The sequence below is a fragment of the Colletotrichum costaricense genome, assembly GCF_030867565.1.
Source record: "Colletotrichum costaricense strain IMI 309622 chromosome Unknown Scaffold_5.1, whole genome shotgun sequence".
Lineage (NCBI taxonomy): Eukaryota > Fungi > Ascomycota > Sordariomycetes > Glomerellales > Glomerellaceae > Colletotrichum > Colletotrichum costaricense.
In genome coordinates this window covers 1,222,441-1,237,635 of record NW_026848234.1, presented here as the reverse complement: position 1 = coordinate 1,237,635, position 15,195 = coordinate 1,222,441, and the positions used below count along the sequence as shown (strand labels likewise).

Genomic DNA, 15,195 nt, shown 5'->3' with positions numbered 1-15,195 from the left:
GCAGAATTTTGCAACGCTGCTAACCAGTTCATCACGGGGTACGCAGCAGTAAAACTATCGTTGGTTTGCGCATACATTTCCGACTTAGCCCAATACCATGGGCGCGGGTATCAATCTTGGTCTGGAACGTTTCCCGATGATTATCTGGAATGTTTCCCAAGGCTATCAGCTTCATTGTGCTTAAAACCTGGCGTGACTCATGATACGCTGGGGTTAGCTTGCACTAAGGCTGATAAGGGAGGCTAGGAGGTTTTGTTGTTGGTGTTGTCGTTATTACTTTCCTAAAGTTTTGAGACTACCTACTCAGCCAAGCTTCTGGCAAGGAGAACTTCCCCGCGTAATTATCGGCTTCCCCGGACACATCCCTGAAGTCGGCTGATATGAGCGATACGCAGCGTATATGCTGGTCTTGATGCTGGCTCTTGTCGTATTTGCCTTCACCAAGACTCTCTCAAACGCAAGACTCGCAGAAGACTGACTTAAAGGCAGTGGAGGTGAAATGGAAAGTATTTCCGCGTGGCGTCGAGACAGTGTGAACCATGTTGCTGAAGAATGCAGGCTTGCTTCATCCCTGATGGCGATCACATCGGCAGGAGATCTACATCATTTGGCATGCCAATCTCATCCTCAACCGGGAGAGCCAATTGTGAAAATGACCAAAGTACAGACGCGGATTGAAAGCGAAGCAAGTCAACTCCAGCATAGTCAGCTTGACTGATGCACGGCTTGATCCAGGAACCTAAGTTGAAATTGGCCAGATTTCTGTTCTGCTTCAGAGACCGGGAATGTACTTATGATTGTAAGCAAAGTGAATAGTGATGGCAGTTCACGTACGATTATAGCACTGCTGTGTCTGATTAGCAAGCTTGCGACGCTCAGTGGGCACTGTTGAAATACCTTCCAGGCGCTGAAACCGAGGCATACATAAGGTAGCTTACGAGGTCAACCGGTGCAAAGGGTTCAGGACATTGAGATCACGAGCCTTTTACCCGAAAAGAGGAGTGTCTGCCACTAGTGTATCTGGAAATTCATAGAGTCTATCGTACTTTTTTTACGTCTAGTTTTGGGTCGGCATCACCACGCTTGCCTTACTCGCCTCCTCATCTTCCAATTTCCAGAGGCTGGTGACCGTTTTGGTCTGCAAATAGAAGTTCAAGCCTGCTTTTCCGTAGAAAGTGTTGACGCCACCGCCGGCGATGCTTGCCTTGTTTCCTGTGAAGCTGAACATAGGCAGCGGCACTGGGATTGGAACATTGATGCCAAGCTGCCCAGCCTCTACATTCTTCTGGAACCAAGAGGCAGCAGCACCGGAATTGGTGAAAAGAGCAACGCCATTGCCGTAGGGATTGTTGTTGACAAGTTGGGTGGCTTCGGCTAAGGTCTCCGCCTCCAGACAGACCAAGACGGGCCCGAAAACCTCCTCCTTGTAGCACTTCATGTGAGGCTTCACACCACTAATGATGGTGGGACCTAGGAAGTTTCCATTAGGATACTTGCTGGGGCGATAGCCACGGCCATCCAATACGATCTTTGCGCCTTCCTGTTCCGCGCTCTCGATCAGAGCTTCTACCCTGGCAAGACTTTGGGGGCTAATTACTGGGCCCAGATCAGCGCCATCTTCGAACCCACCATCGACCTTGAGCTGTTTCGCATTTTCGACAAGGTCGTCAATCCAAGAATGCGTCTCGCGGCCAGTGAGTACCAGAGCAGAGAGCGCCATACAACGCTGACCTGCTGCGCCGAATGCAGCACCAGAGATTGCGTTAATGGTCCGTTGCTTATTGCTATCGGGTAGAACAACAGCATGGTTCTTTGCACCGAGGTTGGCTTGCACTCTCTTTCCGTTGGCTGATCCACGGGTATAAATGTATTCACCGGCCTTGTTTCCACCGACAAAGCTGACGGCCTTGATTGCCGGCTCGTCGAGAATGAAGTTAACTGCGCGGTGAGTGCCATGAATAATGTTGAGAACACCATCTGGGAAACCAGCTTCTTTAGCGAGTTCTGCCAGAATCATAGCTGCGCCTGGATCTCTTTCGGATGGTTTGAGAACCAGGGTATTGCCAGTAATCGTAGCGATTGGAATTGACCAGAGAGGGATCATGGCAGGGAAGTCTGTCGAAGAACGAACATTTCAGCGAAGAAACAATATAGGAAAGTTGACCCGTGAAATATCGGGTGACTAAAAGACAAGAGAAGCTTGGAATTTAAACTTACTGAAAGGACATATAGCAGCAACAACACCGAGAGGCTCGCGGTAGCTTCGTGTCTCCATATCTTTGGCGACCTCTAGAACATCACCAGTAATTTGTGTCGTGATTCCGCACGCCGTCTCGGCAACTTGCAAACCGCGAAGAACGTCGCCTCGTGCATCGGCAAAGGTCTTGCCCTGTTCAAGCGTGATGGACGCGGCAAGACGATCCCAATCTCTTCGAATCAAGTTTACGAAGTTGAACATAATTTGCTGGCGTTTTAGAATGCTCGTAGCCTTCCATGCTGGAAATGCGCGCTGGGCACTCTCGACCGCGGCCTCGAGCTCCTCGTCCGTGCTCTCTGGTACGCGTGTCACGACATTGTTCGTGGCTGGGTCGTGAACATCGATCCAGTTGCTTGCTGAGGACGGCTGGAAGGTATTGTCGATAAAGTTTTGTGTTGCTGAAGGGTTGGGGATCTTGGTGTGAGACGTAGGCCAGGACGATCGTGCAGATGATGTTGTGGAAAGAGCTCTACGGCATGACGAAACTGGGGAAGATAACGCAATGAAGCTGCTTGGCTTGGCCGATGCTGTGCGAAGAACCGATGCAGCCCTGAAGGACCGCATTTTGTGACAAGACGATAGCCGAACTTGGTTACAATACAGTGCAGGTCAGAATATCGGAATGAAGTGGTGCAGGAAATGGTGGGTGAAGCTCGAAGAAAAAGAGAGTCATTTCTAGACAAATTTGAAGCAGCTCAGAGACATCGTAGAGGTCGCTGGTTGATCTAGGCAAGTGGGTTGTTTCGCGCGCATGATTTGCCAATTACCGTTCTATACCTAGACGATTGGACATCCCCAAAACACTGCTCTAACCATCGGATATGCTTCCGTGATATTGATGGTAAGGTCTCGCCGAAGGTAGCCTTGATGTTCGTGGTCGCCATGGCTGCCAAATTCCTGGAGAGCTATGCGTACCGACTGCGCATATCACACGTGGATCAACCAGCCTAGTACCCCTGTACCGTAGGAGATCTCATACAACTTAGCATCTGCAGCCGGAGACTTGTCCCTGACTGGGTAAGCCACCTCGTAAACGTATCACGCGGGGGCAAGGCAGGTTCACTCGAAGCGAACGCGAATCAGACCTCAGACGGTAGCTGGGTGCACATAATTGGAAAGTCGGATTAGGTGTGAATGGTGGTGTGAAGCAAAAATGGCAACCATCCCCGAGCTACCCCGAATTCACCCCAACCATGACGATAAGCATTTGGTCTAGATCTGGGAGATTGAGCTCCTTGCCTAAAACGGGAGCTTCAAGACGATTGCTTCAGGCGCTGAAGGGTCCAAAAGCCCAGCGGAAGCATCCTCTGCGTACTGTTTTTATCCCGATTTCGGGTAGCGGAGCAGCTTGCCGAGGCAGGAAAGTCAAGAACGTTGTAGACTGACGGAACCTATTCCGATCGAATTTTCACATAAGCTCACGAGCTTTCCGTTGAAGCAGCTTCTTTTCACATCAAGTGTTCCTCTTCAACCCCTCCCAAGACCATTCCATGTTGAGCTGGTGCAATCGATCCTCAAAGCACACCCGACCAAGATAATCTTAGTCTTACCAGATTGACAATGGCAAACCGCGGCGCAACATGGGACCCCGATGTCCATACCATCCGTGATCTGATGGAGTTGGGCAGCAAGAAGCTCCCCAAGATGTACAGGGATTACTACAATGAGGGCGCAATGGATCTCGTAACGTCAGTCGACTGAAGTCAGCTCCAGAGTATGCGAGATAGTACTGACACTCGACGTTATGCAGACTGAAGGATAATGAGGAGGCATACAACCGATACAAGATCATGCCGCGTATTCTCGTCAATGTCGACAATATCGACATGTCTACCTCGATCTTTGGAGCTAAGGTATGTAAATCGCATAGTCGCAATCCCACTCTCTAGGAAACTGCTCACACATTCCCGATAGGTTTCGTTTCCATTGGGCTTCAGCCCGGCTGCGATGCACAAGATGGCACACCCAGATGGCGAACTCGGCACGTCGCGTGCTGCAGCAAACATGAATGTTTGCATGGCCCTTTCTTCCTATGCCACCGAGTCGATGGAGAACGTGGCAGCCGAAGGCGCTGGAAACCCATACGTCATGCAGCTGTGTGTGCTCAGAGACCGAGAGACCACTTTGCAAATTCTGAAGAGGGCTGAGGGTATGCAAATCATATCTTCTACAAGCATGAAGTCAAAATGCTAAGAAGTTTGATAGCATCTGGATACAAGGCCATCTTCCTGTCTGTCGATACCCCGCTGCTGGGCCGCCGATTGAATGAGTACCGAAACAACTTCTGTCTACCCGACGGTATCGAGTGGCCCAACCTCTTGTCCGATGGAAAGAGCGAACTGAGCGGCAACGAGAAGGATGGCCAGTCTTCAAACCGACATGACTTCGGTACGTCGTCATGTAGGTGCATATTTTTCGACTTCATTACTGACAGCCAAAATTGCAGACCCTTCGCTGGACTGGGACTCGGCTATTCCCTGGCTCAAGAAGCACACTAAGCTTCAGCTATGGCTGAAGGGTGGTGAGTTGATTATACACCTCGCCTCTTGTGATGATATCGAACTGGCTGGTTGACTTGTCCAATAGTTTACACTCCCGACGACGTAGCTCTCGCAATCAGACACGGCCTCGACGGTGTCATCATCTCGAACCACGGTGGCAGGCAGCTAGATGGAGTGCCTGCCACGTTAGATGCTTTGCGCATCTGCGCACCTGTAGCGGCGGGAAAGATTCCTATCGCTGTTGATGGCGGTATACGCCGTGGTACTGACATCTTTAAGGCTCTTGCCCTTGGCGCGTCACATTGCTTTGTGGGAAGAATTCCCATTTGGGGTCTGGCGGTACGTCAAGACACGACTATTCAAGATTTTTAATGGATAAAGCAGCTGATCAGCATAACAGTACAATGGGCAGGAGGGCGTTGAGCTGGCGCTTAAGATCCTCCAGTACGAGCTCAAGGTTGCCATGGCTCTTGCAGGGTTAGTCCTGAGCCGTCGACTGATGAACATCGAAAACAGCTAACTAAATTGTCAACAGAACCCGAACCATTGCTGAAATCTCGAGGGGTCATGTGGCATATCTAAACGGAAGCGGTGTTTTAGCGAAGCTTTAGGTGAAACGTGTGTATTTTGATAGCATTTGCATAGCGAATTATCATTTCCTCAGATTGATCATCATCAACGAAAGTTGCAAGAGTGTCAGTTTCTATCTTTTTCGAGATGCGGAAGATATCTTCAATGAATCATCTAAGATGCACGAAACGTGAGACAGCCTACAACCAAATCCAATACTACCGAATCTCCAGCATTATTAGCTGCTAAAGAGCGCCAGGCCTGGGCAATCACACAAAATTGTCTTCAAGGGATTCCTAATCGCACCGCCAACCATGATTGCAACTGCATGTGCAGAATTCAAGCGTACTTGGGCCGATGTGTGCATCATGGCTTTCTTTGCCCGACTTTGCCACCTAGACTGGATCTGCAAGCGCCACGTAGCTTCGGAAAAAGACACTGACTCCTACGAGACCCTGAATGACGAACCTAGTGTCCCTTGGAGCACATTGGTGCGTCCAGAAACCTAGTGTACCGGTATCAAGGAAACCCCAATAATGGTCGTCCCTTTCGAGCGCAGAATGGCTGTCCTGTTTGGTGATGGTGTGAAGCAGATGACCGTTTCTGCGCCACACATACCATAGTCAGGCCAAGCCGGCCTCCTAAAGGAAGGCCTCCGCGACGGGATCCACTTTACCGCCCGGACCTACCCCGCGATATCTCGATGAAGATAGCGATTCTGGACACTTGAACCGCGGGGCATTATGGGTCCCAGGGACCGGAGCTGACCCGCGGTGCCGTCTTCTTTCGCTCGATTCGAATTACCCCGCCATCCTCACACCCCTTTTCCAAAGCCGTCTTGAGGGGCAGAAGTGACAGAAGAGGCAGGCCTGCTCAAATTGGTTATGCTTCGAGTGATCGGGTGCGCTTCCGGTCTTGTTTGTGCTGCAATAGAGAAGGTTTGCGCGTGTAGCTATCCGAAATGGACGAAGCAAGAGAAGCCGGCTTGCGTTTGTAATCTTTGATATGCTTGAATTAGATAAACACCCGAAAAAGCTGGTAGCTATATGACGTTGACATCCGAAGCTCGGCAGGCTCTGATTCTTTACATTGCGATATCGATCAAGTCCTTATACCAACGTCTAGCTTGGTTTTTCTGTACCAGAACTTATCTTACGGTTCACTACACAACAATCTCGATTACTTCAAAGCCTCAAACCACTCTAGCAACCTGAATAACACGTTCGAGATGCCCGCTAGCGACCTCAAAGGCGTCCTCGTCGCCCTAATCACCCCCTTCACCCCCAACCAGAAAGAAATCGACACCGCTGCCCTCGATGCACACATTCAACGCATGATCGCCGCAGGCGTCCACGGCCTCGTCCCTGGCGGCAGCACGGGCGAATTCACAGCCCTCACCACCGAAGAGCGCAAAATCCTTGTCAAGCAGTCCGTCGACTCTGCTGCTGGCCGAGTCCCCGTCGTGGCGGGCATCGGCGACCTCTCCACCGCAAAGGCCGTCGAGCATGCCATCTACGCCGCCTCCGTCGGCGCCAGCGCGCTGATGGTTGTCCCTCCGTTCTACGATGCGCCCAACTTGGTGCAATTGAAGGAGCTGCTCAAGGAGATTCACGACGAGTCCAAGTTGCCGATTATGTACTACAACATCCCCTCCGCCAGCGGCGTTTCGCTCTCTCCTGAGGAGATTGCTTCGCTGTCAGAGGCTGGCGTCACGCATCTCAAGGATACCTCCGGCAATGCGCCCGCCCTGACAGACATGCTCTTCACTGAAGCTACCTCCTCCAAGGTTACCGCTTTCAACGGCTGGGACACCCTCACATTCTATGGCCTGGCCGCGGGCGCAAAGGGCTCCGTTTGGGGTGCGACAAACATCATTCCCGAGCTATCTTCACAGCTATGGGAGGCGCTGGGGGAGAAGAAGGACTTGGTGAAGGGTCGAGAGCTGTGGGCCAAGATCTTCCCCATTTGCAAGTTCCTCGAGGCGCCTGGGGACAACTACGGCGCGGCTGTGAAGACGGGCATGGAGTTGCGCGGGTGGAAGACGGGAGGTATGCGCAAGCCGTTTAAGCTGCTTGAGGGGGAGAGGCGCAAGGAGCTTGCGCAGTTGTTGAAGGATGCGGGCGTTGAGGTCGTTGCGTAGAGTGCTCTACGAGAAGATAATTTGAAGTAAATGTTTTGACCAATGCTTATATCGCGTCTTGGTTGCTTCTTTGTTCAATATTTCTGAGTACCATCACATGTTTCAACAAGGCTCAGATGTGGCTGGGATTATTCACGAAAATTGGCACGCTAAATTACCACCGAGTCTCTTCGGACAAATATTCCGAGGCGGCTTCGTGATGCAGCTTTTTGGCCAATCTTATCGCCGCCCTAGCTCCAATTAGAGGTTGAGGAATTGTTGGTCGATGGGGGAGCTCGCATAGCTTTCTTGGGAAAGGTCGGGATCTTGAGTTCTAAATACAGAAGAGCTCCACACGCCATACCTGCACATCATTAATCGTCTACATCATAAAGTCTGCTGATGTAGATATTCACCTCGGAATGGTTTTCATCATGTCCGGCCAGCTCAGGGTCCAATCACCGGTCTCCGTCCTCTTTTCCCATACACTCTGGGCCAGAACACTAGGCTTATCCGTACCAAATATCACGCCACTATTATCAATTGTCTGAAGCACCTTGAGCCCCCTCTCTTGTAAATCAGGCGTTGTAGCCTCGCACGCAGCAACGAAAGCTGCCCACCCTATGCTCGTCGCAAAGTCGTGATCGTCCGCTGTCTCTTCGAGGCACGGCTGAATGAAATCGAGCGTCTTACGTACAGAATCCTGAATTACCATGGCGCTCATGTTGTAGACGCGACGGTAAAAGTAGATGATAAGTGCCTGGTGCATGGCAAGCGTCAAGGATCGGATGAGAGGATGGTCTACGAGCTTCGTCTCTTGAGTAACGAGTTCCCGCGGACGGCTTGGCCCACTTTGCATATCCGACGATCCCAGTGACCAAGACCAAATATTCTGCTCCAATTGTTTGATATGGCGCGACAAGGCCACTGAGATGCGGTGGTCGTACATGGCCATGGCTTCCAGCTTGGTCTTTTCATTGGCGAAGCTAATGGTCTGCGACAGCAACGTCATCAGCGACTCTGGCACCCCATATATTTCTGGGTACATCGTTACAGGCCAGTGGCCAGAAATGTCGAGATGAATGTCCGCGTAGCCCACCTCTGCGGGCTTCTCCCGTGACAAGTCGAGGTCGGCGCCGAGAGAATCTTCTGCAATACGAAACTTGCGGAGTGACACCGCCATCTCGGTTGCTGCCTGCGCTTGGGATTTGACAGACTCTATAGCAATGTCCGTACTCTCTGCAATGACGCGAAGGTGTGTGTAGACATGGTGTAGTACGCGGACGTGGAAGGATTTGGGCATCGCAAGGCCACGGAGACGGATTAGACGTTCGGCATCGAGGAGGAAGATCTTTACTGCGCGGGATCCATTATAAAGAACCTGAATGGCATTAGAACAGTCGACTGGAATCGTGGGTTTCAGGGTGAACTCACCGATACCATGGCTGTGGCAAGAATGGCCATAAGGATCTCGTTGTATTTGGCCTGGCTTGGCTCATCAGATTCGCCTTGTAAAGCCTTTTTGAGATGTGTCTGAGCACTCTTTTGATAATTCTGTCCAATATCTAGCCACCGTGTGGTTGACTTCTGGCTTTCTTTCTTCGAAGATTGATGCATATGAAAGGCACTCTTCGCCAGCAATGTACACAAGATACTGTGACGGGTATGCGAAGTGGTGTTCCAAAGCGACAGTTCGGCAAAGGTTTCCAGAGCGCAGGGGAGGAGCCAGAGCTGCCACGGTGATATCCTCATACCCTTGACTGATGATGACGATTCCATAGTCTTATAGTATCGTAAGAGGGAAGCTGCATGTGACGGCAAACACGGTTCGGTACCCGGCATATTATTAGTCAAGGAGGTAGAAAGCTTGCGCGAGATCGATAAGTCTTGCTCGTCTGTCGAAGGACTGGTCGGTTCTTCTGTATGGTTATCCTCTCTTTCATGGTTCTGGCGTTGGGTATTTGTATCATTAGCTGGCCCAAGCTCGGTATGAGCCATTGCTGGCGTGCGCGGCGATAATGGCGAAAAGAGAAGATCTAGTGCAGAGTTGTCCATTGCCATCATATGAGACAAACTTCCGGACCCTTCGCCGTGCATCCACGGCTGGCTCATGTTATTGATGATGCCTTCGGTACTGAAGTTGTCAAACGGTCCAGGTAAGAAATATGGCTCCATGGCTAAAGAGTTATCGTCAACGGACCAAGGCTCGATTACAATATCCTCGATGTCTTCAGCGAGCTCGCCATTCATCGTCTCTGGCAAGGCATCAGATTGCGAGGTATTAGGCGAGCTTCCGGACGCAGAGGGCTGTGATGGCGAAGATCCAGAATCCGTAGAGCCATCAAAGGCCCTGAACACGCCAAACGGACCAGCTACATGGGCGTCATCGGCATGGACGCTTTTCTCGTCGAGATCCAGAACAATGTCGCCGGCAGACTGGCGCCCCATGCTCGTCACAATCTCGACACTCATTGTCTTCCTCTCTTCCTCGGTGAAAAGCGGGTACCGGTAGGAAGTGCCGCGATGAGCATGCTTCTGCTCAGCGGAGCACAGGGGGTCCGGAATCCACAGGAGCTGGCCATCGTAGCCCTCACAGACGAGATTGAGGCGGCGGCAGGACGAGCATACTGGGCGGGCCTCGTCACACTTGAGATGGCGACTTCTGCAGGTGCGGCAGCCTGTGAAGGTTCTCGAGCGAGGGACCTTCTTTGTTGGGGCAGCGCTGCTGGCAGTGGTCCTCGTTTTCGCTGTTGGCTTTCCTTTCGGGGGAGGCGGCTTTGCCCCGGATTTGGACCCTCTGGTGACCGGACGGGCAGGCATTCTCGAGTGTGCGGCAGGATACTGAAGTGCAATGCTGATGGTAAAGCTGTTTGATTGGATTTGATACGTAGGGGATGATTGTAGTAGGGGAGGAGTAACACATCAGGCTTGTGTTCCCGATGGGCTGTTTCTCTCGTGCTCTTGCGTGACTTAAAGAGAAGCCGAAAAGAGACACGAGACGTATTCGCCGTTACGTATGCATCGATATCGGCGGGATAGCTTTGGTCAGCTGGGCGATAGGGATGTGGTTCATCATGCGTGGACAGTTCGGCGTCGTTATCCGTAGATGCCAAGTGTAGTCAGTCTTTGTTCGTGCCAAAATCATCTGGGAAGGTTTCCGCGACGCGAATCGGTACGTATCGACGCTAACGGGGTGGAGACTCCAGGGCTGGTCGATCCCACTAGGATAATGCCGGATCAGTCACGAATATGAATCTCGAGTTTTAGTTATGGCCTTTCCTTCCCAGCATCCGCAGCCATATGACGGCGAGAAGGGAAGAGATGGGGATCTGACTGTAGTGTAATTGGATGTGTTGTGCTGTCTGAACACTGTGATGGGAATGCCTTCGCGAGAACCTAGGTGGTCCGTGGCACATGCGTGTAAGTCGAGTGTCAGAACTGTACCTCGAAATCAAACCAAGTATTGCATCATCAATCTCCCTCTCGAAAAAAATCGCAGTACATGCGAAATAACTGACACAAAGTCGCAATGGCATTCAGGCACCCTGGATCACTTACACTAGCCGCTATATTCCGACAGTGGCCTCGAGTTGTGGCTGGCGTGCGGACATTCTCGGCTACATCAAGCAACCGCGCAGCTGCCATCTTCTCGAACGAGCCTTGCAGGCCAAGGATAATGACATCCTCACTTCCCAGACCTAAAATAAAGGGCGGTCTCGCAGAGTTGGAGGAAGTTTTTGATACCAGAAGTGCGAACATTTCGGTCGACTACAAGAGGTCGACAGGTAACTAGTGAGTCAAATTCGCATGTCGCGCGCCTTATCTGCTTGTCTTTGATGATGATGTGCTTCTGGAGTCTTGTCCATGCTGATGGCAACACATTCTTGGATCTGTATATATTGCGACCATCCTCATTGCCATTGGTAGATCTGAAGAACTAACGAATTACGCGTACTTGATGCATAAATTTGCCTAAATCGCCTCAATTCCTCTCGAAGATAACAATCCAGAAGTCAACCGCGCCTCTGTAAGCCCAGTCATGGTCCGCGCCATCGCCAGCCGGCCAGCACTCGGAAGATTTCCATCGGCAGACTACGCAGACCTCCTCAAGACCGGCACCTTGAAAGCCGCGCCGCAAGGTCTGAATCAAGTCTTCACGGCAACCACAGGATCTGATGCAAACGAGAAAGCGTACAAGGCCGCCTGCATTTGGAAAGGGACTAGGGAACCGCAGCCGTAAGGGTTTCAGCGCCGCTGAGCTGGATGTCGTAGTGCGAAGCCAAGCGCCTAGTGCGAAGAAGTCTTCAACGATGTCATTCTTCAAAGGGTTTCCACGGCAGTCTTTCTAGAAGTTTATCCATAACGAGGAGCAAGCCGATTCACCAATTCGATGTGCCGGCTTTCGACTGGCTTGTGGCTCCTCTCCCGCAGTTTCAGTACCCCCTCGACCAATTCGCAACTGAGAATGCTGCTGAGGAGAAGAGGTGCCTTGAGGAAACGGAGCTTGTGCTCGACGAGGCTAACGACACCGTCGCGGCAGTGGTCATTGAACCTGTGCAAGCCGGGGGCAGCGACAATCATGCGTCCCCTGCCTTCTTCCGCGGGCTTCGTGCGCTTAACAAGCGCAAGAGCGTGTTAACGATTGCCGATGAAGTTCAAACAGGAGTAGGTGCAACTGGCAAGTTCTGGGCCCACGAGCACTGGAATCTCCCGTCTCCGCCAGACATGGTCACCTTCCCGAAGACGGCGCAGGCGGCGGGTTTCTCTTCAGCGACGCTGGTCTACGGCCTGACAAGCCGAACCGGCAGCTCAAATACTTGGGTAGGCGATCTCGTGCGTGCGCTACTGTTCAAAGCGATTTATGGAGAGATTGAGAAGCACGGGTTGGTTGAGCAAACGGCGCGGATCGGCAGTCACCTGTACCGAGAGCTGGAGGCGCTGGCGGACAAGTACCCGCAAAACGTATTGAACCCTCGTGGCAAGGATCGCGGGACGTTTATTGCGTGGGACTGTCCGCGAAGGGAGGAGGTTTTGGGCCAGGCCAAATCGAAGGGGGTGAACATGGGTGGCAGCGGCGATGCTGCAATCCGATTACGGCCGATGTTGGTGTTTGAGAGGCATCATGGTAGATTAATACCCGAGGAATCGATAATCTAGGGTACGAATGGAGACTGACCAGTAGCAATCGATAGCCGACATTTTCCTCGACGTCTTGGAAGGGGTATTCAAGTGGCTGTCGTAGGCCCAGCTATTGCCAGGGACACGTCTCGAACATGAATAAAATAATTGATCTATAAGCAAGACTCTCAAAGACCGTTCTCGAAGATAGAATCATACATTAGCACGCCCTTCGGTGGGTCGTCTGTAGTCAAGATAGCATCTCTAATTGGCAATTGGCGTCAATGTTTAAAAAAGCTGGAGTGACGCGATGGAGTAGCGCATTGTGTAATTCGTGGGGCAGCTTGGCAGCTTCACTGCTCTCGTCCACTGGAAGAGATTGGTAATCTGCTCCGAGCTTCAACCCCTGTTTGGAAGGCCAGCGCGAGCAGGTTGCGTGTGGTTTATATACTTCCATGTGATGCCTCCTCAGATCTTCAGGTTATCAATCGCCAATCTCAGCTCTCCACTCGCCTTTAACACTAAATTAGAAAGATTACAGCGCACAGGATAGCAAAACTCAGACACAATGGTCAACATCTTCCTGTAAGTCAACTGAAGCTCAGTGAAATAAGCCCGTGTAAGTGCTCCGTTCTGACAGAAAGCCTCCAGGACCGGAGCGACGGGCTACATCGGAGGCAGTGTCCTGTCTTTGCTCGCCAAGTCGCACCCCGAGTATGCGGTGAGAGCGCTAGTCCGCGACAGCGCCAAGGGAAAGATTATCACCGGCGCCTTCAGCAAGGTCGAGATCGTAGAGGGTGATCTTGACGATGTTGAGACCATCACTCGGGAAGCTTCCAATGCCGATGTCGTTGTCCGTATGTTTTGGTTCTGCAACATAGCGGCCTCGTGAGCTGAAATCACTAACACAAATGCCAGATCTGGCTGCGTCTGGACATTTGAAGAGTGTTGAGACCATTCACAAGGCTTTGTCGTCCAAGTCGGCAGAGCAGAAGTCATGTAAGTCTGCGCTGCCTTTTTTCAGCCAGTTTATACCCGGGAGTCACGATCCATGATGCTAACATCTAAACGCAGCGCACTGGATTCAGATCTCTGGCGCCAGCGCCCTTGCCGCAGCAGAACTCGCCGACAAGTCTCGCAGTCCAGGCTCGGCGAGCGACCTGGTCTTCAACGACCTGACCGGTATCGACGAACTGCGATCGTTCATCCAAAAATACCCGAGCCGTGCCGTCGACAACTACCTCCTCAAAGTCGCCGCCGATGAGCCCAGGGTCAACACGGCACTAGTGTTCCCACCCATCATCTACGGCCGGGGACTCGGCCCTGTCAACCAGCGCAGCGTGCAGATCCCGTCGCTGGCGAAAGCCACGCTGGATCGCGGTCATGGGGTACGAGTCGGCAAGGGCCTGAGCCGATGGGGAAATGTGCATGTTGAGGACGTTGCACAGTTGATTGCCCAGCTTGTCGAGCGAGCTGCGGAGGCGAAGGGTGAGGCGGAGGTTTGGAACGAGAACGGACTGTATCTCACTGGTGTTGGTGAAATTGTGAGTGAAGATGAATCCGGGCCCTCAACTCCTTGCTTTGCACCAGCTAACAAAAATGATTCACAGTCCTTTGGCGAAATCTCGAAATTGGTTGCCTCCGCTGCTGCTAAGAAGGGTCTCATTTCAAAAGACGAGGTGGAGGAAGTTGGACCCGAAGAAGCGAACAAGGTGCTGCCACACGGAACGGTGCTCTTTGGAACAAATGCTCGCAGCGAGGCACTTAGGGCTAAGAAGGTACTGGGTTGGGCGCCGACAGGCGAGAGTTTGGAGGAAGAGATCCCCAAAGCTGTGTCTTGGGAAGCTCCCGAGGTTCAGCACAGTGAGCTTAAGCGATGAACAGTCGATGCGTGGTCATAGACGGCGGTACATAAACCAAGAATAAAATGAAACTCACATATCATACAGTCTCAAAGCCGGGTCATCAAGTCAAAATTGGATATGGTTCTTCATATGCTACCGTTTCAGAGAGAAGTGTTCACAGGCAGGCTTCGGCCCTTTCTGTCAAGCCGGACTTCGCTCACTATCTCAATGCTCCAATGAGGAATACCTAGTTGAAACCTTCGGGGATCGATTCAGCTTCAAATGAGGGACGAGTGCCTAGACTAATAGGGAGCATGCTCTGTGAATTGCAAGGTGGTGGTGGAGACTCAGCCCCTCATCTCCCCTCCCGAGACTCACTGCCCCTCGTTTTGATGCGCAGATTCTATGAGGAAGGTCTCCCCGATCATTCGGAGCTTCACTGCTCTGCCATGGTCAACCACAAGTGAGATCCAGAAGAGTCAAACATGCCGAATCGGTACGAAGATCTCAGTCGCTTCGCGGTCCCAACAAGATGAGAGTCTTGACGGCTTACTCCGGGAGGCCACCCGATGAATGTCTTTTGGAAACGCTGTCTCAATTCAGCTATCCCCCATTGCGGGGGAGGGGTAAGTTAGACCCCGCCTGGCAGGCTACGCCGATACTGAACAGATACAGCGTCAGGCAGATTGAAGCTGTTCGCGTGTCAAGGCCGAATCCGCGGGCGTTTATCAGATGATGGTTCGGAGTGATAACCTATCTCATGAAGCCTTACTACTTACTCAATTG

General features: G+C 51.8%; 6 protein-coding genes across 6 annotated transcripts; 4 read left to right on the top strand and 2 right to left on the bottom strand.

Moving 5' to 3' along the window:
* Positions 1-1,057: 1,057 nt before the first annotated feature.
* On the bottom strand, positions 1,058-2,821 carry CCOS01_05564 (methylmalonate-semialdehyde dehydrogenase; the record flags this gene model as incomplete). The annotated part of the gene is made up of 2 exons (XM_060453742.1): positions 1,058-2,115; positions 2,218-2,821. 2 exons carry the CDS (start codon positions 2,819-2,821, stop codon positions 1,058-1,060), a joined length of 1,662 nt encoding a protein of 553 aa, XP_060315514.1.
* A 996-nt stretch (positions 2,822-3,817) lies between these two features.
* CCOS01_05563 (uncharacterized protein) lies at positions 3,818-5,369 on the top strand (the record flags this gene model as incomplete). Its single annotated transcript, XM_060453741.1, has 8 exons — positions 3,818-3,945; positions 4,008-4,110; positions 4,172-4,406; positions 4,463-4,645; positions 4,704-4,778; positions 4,844-5,097; positions 5,159-5,235; positions 5,294-5,369. 8 exons carry the CDS (start codon positions 3,818-3,820, stop codon positions 5,367-5,369), a joined length of 1,131 nt encoding a protein of 376 aa, XP_060315513.1.
* A 1,187-nt stretch (positions 5,370-6,556) lies between these two features.
* Positions 6,557-7,468, top strand: CCOS01_05562 (dihydrodipicolinate synthase; the record flags this gene model as incomplete). The annotated part of the gene is made up of 1 exon (XM_060453740.1): positions 6,557-7,468. The coding sequence occupies one exon, from the start codon at positions 6,557-6,559 to the stop codon at positions 7,466-7,468; it is 912 nt and encodes a 303-aa protein (XP_060315512.1).
* Positions 7,469-7,708: 240 nt separating this feature from the next.
* Positions 7,709-10,267, bottom strand: CCOS01_05561 (uncharacterized protein; the record flags this gene model as incomplete). The annotated part of the gene is made up of 3 exons (XM_060453739.1): positions 7,709-7,811; positions 7,864-8,828; positions 8,882-10,267. 3 exons carry the CDS (start codon positions 10,265-10,267, stop codon positions 7,709-7,711), a joined length of 2,454 nt encoding a protein of 817 aa, XP_060315511.1.
* A 1,219-nt stretch (positions 10,268-11,486) lies between these two features.
* On the top strand, positions 11,487-12,689 carry CCOS01_05560 (4-aminobutyrate aminotransferase; the record flags this gene model as incomplete). The annotated part of the gene is made up of 3 exons (XM_060453738.1): positions 11,487-11,683; positions 11,815-12,572; positions 12,640-12,689. The coding sequence occupies 3 exons, from the start codon at positions 11,487-11,489 to the stop codon at positions 12,687-12,689; spliced, it is 1,005 nt and encodes a 334-aa protein (XP_060315510.1).
* Positions 12,690-13,133: 444 nt separating this feature from the next.
* Positions 13,134-14,445, top strand: CCOS01_05559 (nucleoside-diphosphate-sugar epimerase; the record flags this gene model as incomplete). The annotated part of the gene is made up of 4 exons (XM_060453737.1): positions 13,134-13,150; positions 13,217-13,422; positions 13,484-13,564; positions 13,640-14,445. The coding sequence occupies 4 exons, from the start codon at positions 13,134-13,136 to the stop codon at positions 14,443-14,445; spliced, it is 1,110 nt and encodes a 369-aa protein (XP_060315509.1).
* Between the last annotated feature and the right edge of the window lie 750 nt (positions 14,446-15,195).